Genomic DNA, 12,896 nt, shown 5'->3' with positions numbered 1-12,896 from the left:
TCGATCGTCGTCACTGATGGAGCCTCTTTCAGTCTGAAACATATAACAAAACATCAGCGTCTATTGACGAATCTGAAATCTGCCATTAGTCACAAAGTGGATACTAGATGCATAGTACTGATTTGTGAATGTAATCTCTACTCACAAACTGTCCACATGTGTAGTTGTTCGCGTCTGTTTTGCTTGAGATACCGACGTAGTACATCATCATGCCGATCTTGGATTCGAACCCATCCCAAGGTACATCTACATAGGTGTCAGTGTTGACAAATTCTTTCATGTCGATGATACCCACTGAAACGTAAAGTCATGTATCGATATTGTATAAACTTTATATAGCAGCAACAAACTGGAGAACAATAGCCCATATACACTCATACACCGTTGTGTGGAGTCTGATGTCTCGAACTTACGGTTGTATCGTAGAATATTAGTAGGACTAGGACCCTTCGACCTCGACACAATGTTGTTTGACTGTAAGGTGTCCGAAAATAGCTCAGGTTTTGCTTGGGGGTATGTGATCTTTGAAAACGTCCTGATCAATATTTTATACAGACTAGCAAGAAGGAAGAAGATACACTCATACGCCGTTGTGTGGACTCTGATACACTCATACACCGTTGTGTGGACTCTGATACACCCATACACTGTTGTGTGGACTCTGATACACTCATACACTGATGTGTGGACTCTGATACACTCATACACTGATGTGTGGACTCTGATACACTCATACACCGTTGTGTGGACTCTGATACACCCATACACTGTTGTGTGGACTCTGATACACTCATACACTGATGTGTGGACTCTGATACACTCATACACCGTTGTGTGGACTCTGATACACCCATACACTGTTGTGTGGACTCTGATACACTCATACACTGATGTGTGGACTCTGATACACTCATACACTGATGTGTGGACTCTGATACACTCATACACCGTTGTGTGGACTCTGATACACCCATACACTGTTGTGTGGACTCTGATACACTCATACACTGATGTGTGTGGACTCTGATACACTCATACATACACTGTTGTGTGGACTCTGATACACTCATACACTGATGTGTGGACTCTGATACACTCATACACCGTTGTGTGGACTCTGATACACCCATACACCGTTGTGTGGACTCTGATACACTCATACACACTCATACACCGATGTGTGGACTCTGATACACCTATACACCGTTGTGTGGACTCTGATACACTCATACACCGTTGTGTGGACTCTGATACACCCATACACCGTTGTGTGGACTCTGATACACTCATACACCGTTGTGTGGACTCTGATACACTCATACACCGTTGTGTGGACTCTGATACACTCATACACCGTTGTGTCGACTCTGATACGCTCATACATCGTTGTGTGGACTCTGGTGTGTCGAACTCACGGTTGACTCGTAGAATATTAGTAGGGCTCTTCGACCTCGTCACAATGTTGTTTGACTGTATGGTGTCCGAAAACAACTAACATTTTGTCTTGGGGTATGTGATCTTTCTGATCAATATCTTACACAGTGTAAGCAAGAAGGAACCTATACAAGTGCTCTATTTCTTTCGTTATGTCTGAGTTTGAAGACATATTACTACACATGGGTCAACAAATGCCGAAAAAGCAAAGGTCTCACCAGAGACGCCTCCATCAAAGCCAACAGAGAAGCCATTGGAAGTTACGTCCGCCTTGGACCCGGAACGGCTATGTGCCCTGACCGTGAAGTAATATATTGCCGTGACTGGGGTGAGGTCAAGGTCGTAGAAGGTCACAGTTTTGTTAAGGCCAACGTTGACAAAAGGCACGACGTTGTCACGTGTTTTGGGGAAACGGCGGTCGGTTCCAAGGGCAACTTCATAGAAAGCGACTTCTTGGTTGGAAGATTTCTCTTTCTCCTCTTCAGGAACATTATCTGGAATGGCGAAAACATCGTTGATTACGAAAAGACATTAAAATAATTTCTTGTTGCATTTGTGTCGTACAACTTTTCTGTTATAACCTGAATCTGTACTTTTGCAAATATATTATTCTTTTGACGTTCCCTTTTCAGTGGCCTCTTTGGCGTCCTTAATACAGGGCAGACCGACTCTCCAACTAGTCACCTTTTACGACATACATATTACCAACTTTTTGTCTCACCTGCTTTTATTCCAGCTGATACCTCGTCAGCGTTGCCATCGCTACCAAACTTGTCCCAGTTGCCGCTGACTTTACTTCTAGTTCGGAGGAACTCAAGGTCAAATCCAATGACATCGCCATCACTGACCTGTCCAGGCACCAGGGGGTCATCCTCGATGGTGATGCCGTTCGATCTGATGGTGTAGGTGTAGTCCATGGCGTTGGTCACACGTAGGTACTGATAGTAGCGTTCCATGTTTTGCATGGCCAGTTGGTCGTTGACGCCATGAGTTCTTCCTGGAAATGCAAGACAATTGATGAGATCCTACTAAACCAAGTTTAAACCAAACATAAATGTCCACAATTCTGCACCAAACCACACTGATATAACTTCTCATTAACAAAGTTCGGTCACATTGCAGACTAATTTCCGTCTCGTCATCGATTGAATATATTAATACACAAGGCCTCCAGAACACATCTGATTAATGTCAGCTGATGTTATAACTCCCACCTTCTGTGTCGAAGTATTCCTGCACCCTCAGCCCGTCAGCCCTTTGTATTGCCCACTCGTACTTGACCACCGGACACGGGTCACCTGACACGTCCCACTTGGCTCCCATACGGGACAGACTTGTCTGGAAATCACTGAAGAGAGATACAAGGTCAAATACTCTTTTTGTATGACATTTCATGACAATGGGCGATTTTTCAATTAACCTTGACATTTTGGAATCTTGGTCCAGATGCTAATGCATGGAACTTTGTACTATGTTCACAATCAGTACTCACAGATCACCATCATGGCTTTCACCATCCCAGATTCCAACATGAGTGAGTGGTTCCAAGCCTTGACTGAGGTAGGACATGTAGATACCGTTAGACGTCGATATTGTGCTGAGACCAGCTCCATTGGTAGCTTTCACCGTCACAAATATCTGTTATTTGAAATTCATGTGAAATTCCTCTATGTTGCACTTTTAAGTCCAAAATATATTCATTTGTAGTTTCAACTGTAATCCCATGAATCCTAATAATAGCTGACATAACGTGGCACTTTAGAAGCGGTTTGTGAAGCAAAGGTAGACAACTCAACTATTGACGGAAGTGTTACTTTCATTTAATGGTACACGCACATTTCAATATGAATTTTCGGCAATTAGATATACACTCATTCGCCGATACAAGGATCAGATCAGTTAAGATCGTTATGATGTATAAGGAAAATAAATAGAAATGCAAAACGTTCAGTATTGTATGTACAAGTCCATTATTATATGTTAGTTATTGTACAACAATCCAAGAATTTTAATCCTAATCCAAGGGTTTTCTCACCTGTCTCACCCCCTTCAGGATCAAGCCTGTGACCGACAGGTATCTCTTTGTGACTTCATCAGTCTCAAAGAACCCCCTCAGTTGTCCCCCTCCAGGTGAAGTGCCAACAGCTATCTCGTACCTGAAGAAGCCAAAACATTGAAATCAGAAGAAACATTTAGACGTCCGAGAAGAGATTGCTCATGTACTTTGATACAGACTTGAGATACAGAAAGTGCTACATCTTCAGTTACCCTGCCACACGGCAAACAGTTTTCAGCAGTAAAAGCCCCATGCTTATATTTTAGTACACTGAATATCTAAAATACCGTGAAAGTCCAAATCACGCATTTCTTTACTTACTTGACAATCTCTGTTTCTTCATCGTTGAAGGTCTGCCAGGCCACGTTGACAGCAGACAGAGACTCCTGGCACACAGCGTCTATAGCTAGGCAGTCTGTGGATATACAGTTGTACAGGATGTACACTTGTAACACATGGCATTACTGATGATGTGAATAGAATGCATACTCTTCGGCTACAGAACAAAGTCAATGTATTAACAAAAAACTAGAAGATACTGAATGGAATCTAACCAGTTTACATCCACTATTTAATATGTTCATATGACGAGGTTATTGTTTTAAAACAGGTGATCAACCTCCTTTCAGTTGAAAAAGAATCGTTCAGGAAATGAACGATGGTCGGAAAACGACTGCCGTGATTTTATCAGCTAAGGCAAGTCCTTTATGATCATTCTGTTTTTCATTGTCATACAATTTAATTATTTTAACATGTTACATACATTGTATGTTAATTCTTTAAATACAGTGGAATACGGAAACTAACCTCTGCCTATACCAGTATTGGTAAAACCTATTCCCAATCATGCTGGTCCGTCATGCCACAATGTATATAACTTAGAAAACTCAGCAAAGACACAATGGTGGTACACACCTTCCTCTGTGTCACACTTGTAGGTGTTCAGTTTCTCGGTGATGATCTCGTCGGTGACGTTGATGATGTAGGCAGACTTCAACTCCACCACAGTGCCCGGCGCTGGTGGTGTGGTGTCCACGTTGATTGCATTGGAGATGCTTGATGACGTCATTCCTACTTGGTTGATGGCCTTGACCTTGACATAGTATCTCTGGCCGTGGGTCACCTTATCAGCTAAGCCTTAGGATGAAAACGTCATTAATAAATTACCAGACGCTGAGTGTCCAATGAGATTACCTTACAACTCGTATGTAAGACCATCCTTTTACATAGTGTCCAACATTAACCGCGAATGGTACCCATTATGGTACCCATAATTTCAAGATTATCATTTAATACCGTGTTTTACACATAGATAAACTTATATTTTCTACCTGAAACCACATATTTTGCGGCATGTCCCGGCAGCTTGACAGGAGTGATGATGTCCTCCAGCCCCTCATGGGAGCCAACAGCAAACTCAAACTCTACAACCTGACTCTCTGCGTCGTAGAACCCTGTCCATGTGCACTCCACTGCAGACCTCGGCTGTGAACATATATCCAAACAATATGAAACTACTTGGTACAATCTCAGCTGGAGAGGATATGGAACCATATCACAGAGACAGTGAAACATTAACTCCTCACTAAGACATTATATATATCCTAATTAATTAACACAATATACACGTTCAATGTAAAGACTGTCAAATCAAGTCCAACCCATTGTGAATAATGAAACTGCGTAACATGTGCATTGTTCTTAGGGAAATGACGATTGGTGTGAGTGAGCCAATCTTAACAAATGCACTCGGCCTGTAAATGGAGTCTAGGCAAACTGTGACCCAAAGCATGGACGATGATCAAACATGAGTTTGACTGTCTGATCCCTTTATAAGGAGGGTTTCATGGCAAGGGGTAGGTCACACCAGCCGAGTTCCAACTCAACCTCTCCAAGAGTGTCCAGCCTTTTCAAGATCTTTTTAGAGCATTGAGATCCAATGGGAACACACCAAGAAAGGAGAATGACCTAAGAAAGTAAGAAAACATGTGGTATAGGATCTGATCCGGATCTCTCACAATGGATTGACTTGTACCCCATACCTGAATAAAGCTTGGACATGTCAGTGTTCCCTTTGTTGGAGATGAGATGTCAACCACAAGATAGGGGGAGATCATGCTTGAGGACAATCCGAGTTCATTTTCAGCTGTCAGAGTCAGAATATTGGGTTTTCCTGAAACATTTATTTGGTACAATTATTCACATATATCGAATTCACGTCTGCTCTGCACTGTACAGATAAACACGAAACACAACGTTTGACATAAACTGGGCACGAGTTGCTTTTGTTATTGATCAACGTTTTTTCGAAACAAGGAGGCATTGGAATCTTAATTGATGTGAGGATTGTTTCATTGTTTGCAGTTTCTCGTGCAATTGTGTGAGACCGAAAATATTAATTCATACTGCGTTAGCAGTAACATCATACGATCAATACGTTTTATCTTTTCCTAAAATGATAAACAGCCTTTACCCTCCCAGATATTGATTATGTACTAATAATTTTCTGAACCCTGTCAGTTCTCACCATCAGTTGTAGGTTGGATGCCAGTGGGTAGCGCCCCCTCGCCGGTCAGCAGGATGTCCACCTCAGTCCTGGGCTGGACATCCTCCCCGTGGGGGTAAGTCCCCACAGAGTAGTACATCTTCTTGACTGGACTCTCATTGTCTGCAACCTTCCAGGAAGAGGAGATGGAGTCCACCTCAGCCTGGTACACTGTCGTGGTGGAGGTCAGTCTGCTCTGGTTGCTCTCAGTGCCATAGCTGAGTTGAAACAAGAATAAAGCTTAGTTGAAATACATAGCGATGGAAGGACCACTTTTCCTGGCTGATTCGAGTGGTGAGCGAAACCTGACCAATGATTAGCACCTGAGGTGACCACATTGCATTGTCTGTTCTCACTACAGCAGCGAGGGCAACATGAACAATGCTTAGTTGAAATACATAGCTTCTGAGACCACATTGCTGTGTTTTTTTCTGTTAGTGAAAGGTTAATCATATGTGAGGACCTTGTTCTTATGGTTCTAAGAAGCATCTCTGCAAATAATGATAAACATTGCTTTTTTAACGGACGTGATGTTTCAGGTGCTTGTTTTTACTATCGACAAGAGAAATACACAGTAAACCAAATTATGATTTGTAGACATTGATGTTTACCTTTCCATGTGGATGTCAGGAGGAGTGATATCAACAGTAAATCCATCTGACGTGGATTCCAGGATGTTGCCACCGTTGGTGATGCCGCGAACTGTGGTGTAGTATGTCGTGCCGGGTGACAGCGGGAGGACAGTCTGACCAAAACCCATGCTGGCGATACCTGGACAATATGTCGTAATATGTAAAATGTAATTCTTGAATAAAAGTCGAAAATCACATGCTGTACATATAGAGAATATCACCCATGTATCTAATGATATCAATTATATCAACACGAGTTGATAAAGTTACAAATATCCCTGTCTTGCCGAGGATATTTTTACTTTTCACAACGAGTGTTGATATATTTGATATCAGAAGACACAGGGGTGAGATTCAGATATAATCAAAAATCACTCTTCAAGAATTTTCAGTGTAAAATGTACATATTTGAATACGTCACTGCCATTAGACTTGCAGTGCAGCGATGTCTTAGCATTGTGACATCATTAAGTTCATGACGTCATAGCATTCTCAGGGTATTATACAAAAGCTACTGTCAAAACGATATCGGCTGGGCGATTTCGATTGATCTCACCCAAGCAATATCTCCAGTGGAACACAGTTTTGGATAATAAATATTATGTTTCCTATCAGCTGTTATCATGCCGATGCTAAAATGTTTTTGAGGCGTCGAAGAATGTCAGTAAGGAAGAATTTTCAATGTTTGGAAAATAAATTAAAAATGAGAATGTGTGAGCTGAAATGTTCAACCCACCATTTCCAGGAACCTTGGTCTCTGCTTCTTCGTGCATAAGACCCGCCATGATGAACGGTTGCACCTCCTCGCCACCAGGTGTCGTCCCTACCGCCCAGTCATAGTACGTCACACCGTGCTCGTGGCTCTCAAACCCGGCAAACTGTACGGTCACAACTCCCGTGTCTTTCTGGTAGTCCGTGTCGTTACCGATGTCCATGAAGTCAATTCTCTCGGTGGAGTCGGCGCCGTCGATGACAATACCTTTTGTACAAAGATTTATTCAGTGTTCATATCTGATATGATGCAAAAGATGTCATAAAGATATGTGTTAGTTTTTGACTGATCGATGGTGAAGCCGATGACTTTCACGACGACAATGATGCTGATAACAAACATACGCAAATGACGATACATACCCGCTTTGTCCTGGTCAACGACCCGGATGGGGTTTGACGTTATGACGTCACCGGTCAGATCAGCTCCATTGCTCGCCTTTACAGACACATAGTAAACAGGGGTCATCGTGTCAGGGTCGGTCACATTCAAGGTCAACCCGTCCATGTATTTGTCTCTGTCAGAACCAAAGTCCTTCCAGTTTAGGATATCAGTTCCACCTGAAAAATAGTTTAATGTTTCCAATCAAATATGTGATTACATCACAGTACACTTGTAGAGCGACGTGCAAACACGTGCGTGTGCAAGTACAGGTCTGGTTTCATAGTGCAATGACCCCATGCAACGGGGGACGGTGGGGTAACCCAGTGGTTAAAGCGTTCGCACGTCACACCGAAGACCTGGGTTCTATTCCACACATGGGTACCGACTCCAGTCCGTGTAGGGTAACAACAAATACCAACTTAACCTATTTTGGTATGACGTGACTGGGGATTCAAACCACAGACCTCCTACTCCCCTAGCACAGTATATATAAACTACACAGCGGGTGTTTTGTTTTTTCCTGAGTGAATGAGTTTGGTTTTACGACACTTTTAGTATTATTCCAGCAATATCACAGCGGCGATCACCATAAATGGGCTTCACACATTGTACTCATGTGGGGATTTGAACCTGGGTCTTTGGCGTGACGAGCGAACGCTTAACCATTAGGCTACCCCACCGCCCCTGTCTTTTATGGAATATCTCTGGTTCAGTTAAGAATCTTTGATATTGACTTTAGTAGAAATGAAATTAATATCCTGAGAATACAAACCTTTAGTGGTTCCAACTGCGACCATGTACGACTTGATGCCACTGTCATGGTCCATAGCAAACCAGGTGGCCTTGATACCGCTTGGATCAGATTGGATAACGTGACCGTCAATCAACTCTTCTTCACTGCCAGAGAAAATGCCAACGTAGACCCATTTCATCTGTAACGAACAAGAATGGATGGTGAAACTCTTCTGAAATGTTCGGTGATACAGATAAGGAACAGACATATTTTCGTAACAGCCGGGGACGGTGGGGTAGTCTAGTGGTTAAAGCGTTCGCTCGTCACGCCGAAGACCCGGGTTCGATTCCCCACATGGATACAATGTGTGAAGCCAATTTCTGGTGTTTCCCGCTGTGTTATTGCTGGGATATTGCTGAAAGTGGCGTAAAACCAAACTCACTCACTTAGTCGATCCAGAACTACCACAGATTCGTAAGCCTATGATAAACTATAGAGTTACGACAGGTCGTAACACTGCGAAAGGTTTGTGGATCGGGACCCAGTACTTGTGGTAAGAGCCAAGTGAATGAGGTCATTATGGACGACGGCAGTGTATTTTTCACATGATCCCACTCATCCATTTAAAAGTCTGGACTGTGTTCATTTAATCAGTTTAATCTTTCTGCATAATACTCGATTTCACTCATATGTAAATGTACTAAAAACACGTTCAAATTGGGTAAAGCACTGTAATCGGCGTCTTCTATAATTTTTAGAAAAGAAACTATACAGTATATATGTATGTTTTACCCGAGGTGGAGTATTATCAACAAGGACGCCGTTTGTGTCGTAGGTGGCTACGGCCCCGGCTCTGTTGACGGCCCCGACTCTCACACTGTACTGTGCGCCCGGCCGGAGACTCAAGCCCGACTGACTGAGGCTGGTGATGCTGGGGTCGCTGGAGGTGTCCCAACCTTCTGAATCTGTTCCCGTTAGGTAATATATAGTAACACATCATTCTGTGGTGTACAGGTGTACATGTACGACTCAACGTTTCATGTGAATAAAGATATCTTTTAAAATAGTCCAGCCCTCATGTACCTTGACTCATAGAGATTTGCTTTCTTTAGCAGCGCCAGGATTCCCTGGTCCTCCGTTCGTGCCTTGGGGTCAAACTGGATTTATCTCCAGTCTAAACATTACATATAATGATCTAATACTTAACTATTGTCCCAGCGAAATCATTTGCTTCCATAAGGTCTGGAATGCCATCGTGATGTAAATATTGATAAACATATTCTGAGCATGTGGCATCCTTTGCAAGGCTGTTGAGTATAATCCATAAAAAAAGATCGTGTCCTGTTCATCAAAAATATTACTAACCTGGGTATATCTGATGTTTTGACCCATGGTAAAGCTCATACACCTGGTATTTGTAATGATCCAACCCAGACTCGAGGTCTTGAAACTGAAAGTTGGCTTCAACAGTAGTGCTGGATGTCTGCAAGTAGATATCACAAATCTAAAGGAGATACATTGAGTTTATAGAAGATAAAGCTTTAGGTGCATCATGCTCTTGTTTCAAACTATATGAGACGACAATTAACACTGAATGAATGACACCGGGTGGTCTAAAAAATGACAATGAAATTACGAAACATTTCTACAGTTTCTATTTATCATCGTTAAAAATGTCACTGATCCTAAAATAGTCATTCAGGAACTTCGGCGACAACTGCGACTATAACGGGATTTTAGAGACAATAGAGACAACACATGACATCCAAGGCACTGGGCTTATCATCAACCTGGATCCCCGTATCTTTGATCTGTTCGTGTCAGTTGTAGATCCAGATCATACCACAGTTCTCAAACATAATGAAGGATGAAAACATCTTCAACACCAACTTACATGGGGCATTTAAAACTTTGAATGTTTGTTTCATGCATGTACGTTATATTACGGTTCACCTGGTTCTCCGCATCTTTGGTCTGTACAAATTCAACACATACATTGTACCATTGGTGTCAAACATAATCAAAGACGTGACACCTAGAAGACAGAAATGTGTTGAATGTATGCATCACCCACGCTTTGTCATCACAGGTGGTATCACGCCAATGCCTCACCTGGAAGTCCGTGTCTTTGTTCTGTTCACGTCCATCACCTAGGAACACCATCCTGGGCGGAGTGAGATCCACCACAAACCCATCTGTTGTCTGTTCTACAGTACCCAGGGCGTTGTTGAAGGTCTTCAGTTTCGTCTTGACAACGTCCTGATGGTTCAGGTGGAAGTTGTGCCACTCGATCTGTCTGACGTCTTTGCCCAGAGTGTTCCAGTTTCTTAATATCTCAAATTCTGACGACAGCCCTCTGGAATTCACATTTTCCATAGAGAGAAGTTAAAGAATATGTCCATTATGTAACTCGGCTGAAGAAGATGAAATTCACTTTGATTTTGTATGGCAACATTATGCTGATTAAGATAACAATGTATCCCAAATATTTATCTATTAAAATATCATTCAACTGCCTTTATTTCCATTCTACCCTCCAAAAATGAAAAATTTAATACGCAATCAATCACTTTATGTAAAACATGCTGTTATCCGTAGAAGCAACCGCTTATCTGAACTGTAATTTGTTTTGCAAAATGTCTGTAACATGTGCTATATGCATACTTGTATTACTTGTATATGGGCCGGAGGCCTTAAGTACAATAATCATCTCTGACTTGACTTTGACAGAATTCGCGTTGTATTCATAATCATAATCCCATAATTTCGCAAATATTGATTTTCCACTCTTACAGGTACGCTGCTTGTATGAATGCCTACCCCATCACTCTTTTAATTCTGCCCCGATTTGAAATAATGTAATTCAGTGTTTATCCTGTATACATGCATACGTGGCAGTTAAAAATGCATTGCTTGAGTTAGTGTATCATTTACTATTGCATCTGCTTCCTCAGTGAAATGATCCCTCCGACTTACTTTGCTCTTAGTATCTGTACAGCAAACTCTCTTATGGGTCACTATGGTTCCTCCACTGGGTTCCAACTGTGGCAACGTGGGTACTGAACTCAACGTCGACAAAGCTGTGCCGTATACCGTCAACAACGTCACCCGGCACAGGGGCAGTCAGATCCACGATCACTGGAAAAGGGTCAGTATTCCAGTGATGTCACAGGGTGTTAGTTGAATGGGCATTTGTATGGACAAGGGGGTAGGGAGTGGTGGTGGTAGCCCTGGTACCCATGTTTTAGATATGTATCTCTGTGATGAAGTTTATGGTGCTAATAATATAGAGATCCTTAATGTGGGCCTACTTAAACTTATGATTCGAACCCCAGCTGGGCAATCCAGGTATGTACCCAATTCTTGTCATGTGAGAACCTTACTCACTCAGAGTCATCCTTGTCACACTTAGTGACCATGGGGCGGTGGGGTAGCCTAGTGGTTAAAGCGTCCGCTCGTCACGCCAAAGGTAAAGGTTCGATTCCCCACAAGGGTACAATGTGTGAAGCCCATTTCTGGTGTCCCCTGCCGTGATATTGCTGGAATATTGCTTAGAGCGGCGTAAAACCATATACATTTATGACATATCTGGATATTTAGGGCTAATTCTATCAGCGATGAACACTGATATGAACATGAGAGAACTCCTGATCATTGTCGTCTATGACCAGTTATCCACCCCAATAATATTTTCCTGCCTAGTGAACTATGAACGTAACACGTTGTCAAATGAAACCTGTGTATTTTCATGATGCAACCTTTACACTCTCCCACTCTCCATGTAAGCATCCATATAATTACATTTGCCACACATCATTACCTCCATCTGACATTGCTGAGACGTTCAGCTGTTTGTGGCCAGCATTGAACGCTGTGGTGTAGAATCTGTAGGCCTTGCCGTGTTCGAGCCTCTGGTTAGAGCTAAGCTGGACACAGGTCTCGTGCGTCTTATGGTCAAGACTGACCGGCTCGGAGATTGTTGTGTTTGTGTCATCAAGAACCGACATCTCGTAGTGTGAAATACCCGACTCAGGATCATAGAACCCAAACCAGTTTGCGCAGATCTGTAACACAAAGATGAGTTCTAAATACCAGACTCGGGGACAGAGAACCCAAACCAGTTCGCACTGGAATATGGAATATACAGATCAGGTCTCTTTGTAGGCGGAAAACCAAACTCAAGCTTATAGAACCCAAACTACATGTAGTTGGTACAGATCTGGAATATACAGGTCAGTTTTCATTAGAGACGGAATACCAGACTCGGGGACAGAGACTCCAAACTAGCTGATACAGATCTGGCACATAGATATCAAAACTCATTATAGATGGAATATATG

At 42.5% G+C, this 12,896-nt stretch overlaps 2 protein-coding genes across 2 annotated transcripts in view; both read right to left on the bottom strand.

The window, feature by feature from the left end:
* Window positions 1–28: 28 nt before the first annotated feature.
* LOC124271841 lies at window positions 29–10,971 on the bottom strand. Its single transcript, XM_046706992.1, has 19 exons — window positions 10,669–10,971; window positions 9,922–10,039; window positions 9,349–9,521; window positions 8,596–8,755; window positions 7,802–7,999; window positions 7,404–7,646; window positions 6,647–6,806; window positions 6,018–6,253; window positions 5,533–5,663; window positions 4,822–4,975; window positions 4,406–4,627; window positions 3,812–3,905; window positions 3,470–3,590; window positions 2,927–3,072; window positions 2,649–2,782; window positions 2,156–2,431; window positions 1,653–1,928; window positions 193–294; window positions 29–33 (listed from the first exon to the last, which is right to left on the bottom strand). The coding sequence occupies exons 1-19, from the start codon at window positions 10,930–10,932 to the stop codon at window positions 29–31; spliced, it is 3,213 nt and encodes a 1,070-aa protein (XP_046562948.1). The 5' UTR covers window positions 10,933–10,971.
* LOC124271840 overlaps window positions 10,871–12,896 on the bottom strand; it is a 47,419-nt gene continuing 45,393 nt past the window's right edge. The window contains exons 69-71 of the mRNA XM_046706991.1: window positions 12,377–12,620; window positions 11,533–11,694; window positions 10,871–10,912 (exon numbers count right to left, since the gene is read on the bottom strand). Coding sequence (XP_046562947.1) covers window positions 11,564–11,694; window positions 12,377–12,620 — 375 coding nt within the window. The 3' untranslated portion in view covers window positions 10,871–10,912; window positions 11,533–11,563. The remainder of the gene's footprint in view (window positions 10,913–11,532; window positions 11,695–12,376; window positions 12,621–12,896) is intronic.

The sequence above is a fragment of the Haliotis rubra genome, unplaced genomic scaffold (genome assembly GCF_003918875.1).
Source record: "Haliotis rubra isolate DU_JTF1 unplaced genomic scaffold, ASM391887v1 Scf164, whole genome shotgun sequence".
NCBI lineage: Eukaryota > Metazoa > Mollusca > Gastropoda > Lepetellida > Haliotidae > Haliotis > Haliotis rubra.
This window is presented reverse-complemented; position numbering and strand designations above follow the sequence as displayed.

Coding starts and splice junctions, on each gene's coding strand:
- LOC124271841 (XM_046706992.1), bottom strand. CDS start 10,932: ATGGAAAATGTGAATTCCAGAGGGCTGTCGTCAGAATTTGAGATATTA. Junction 9,522..9,921: donor AAAACATCAGATATACCCAG/GTTAGTAATATT, acceptor TAACGGGAACAG/ATTCAGAAGGTTGGGACACC. Junction 3,591..3,811: donor GAAGAAACAGAGATTGTCAA/GTAAGTAAAGAA, acceptor TGGCTTCTTCAG/GTACGAGATAGCTGTTGGCA.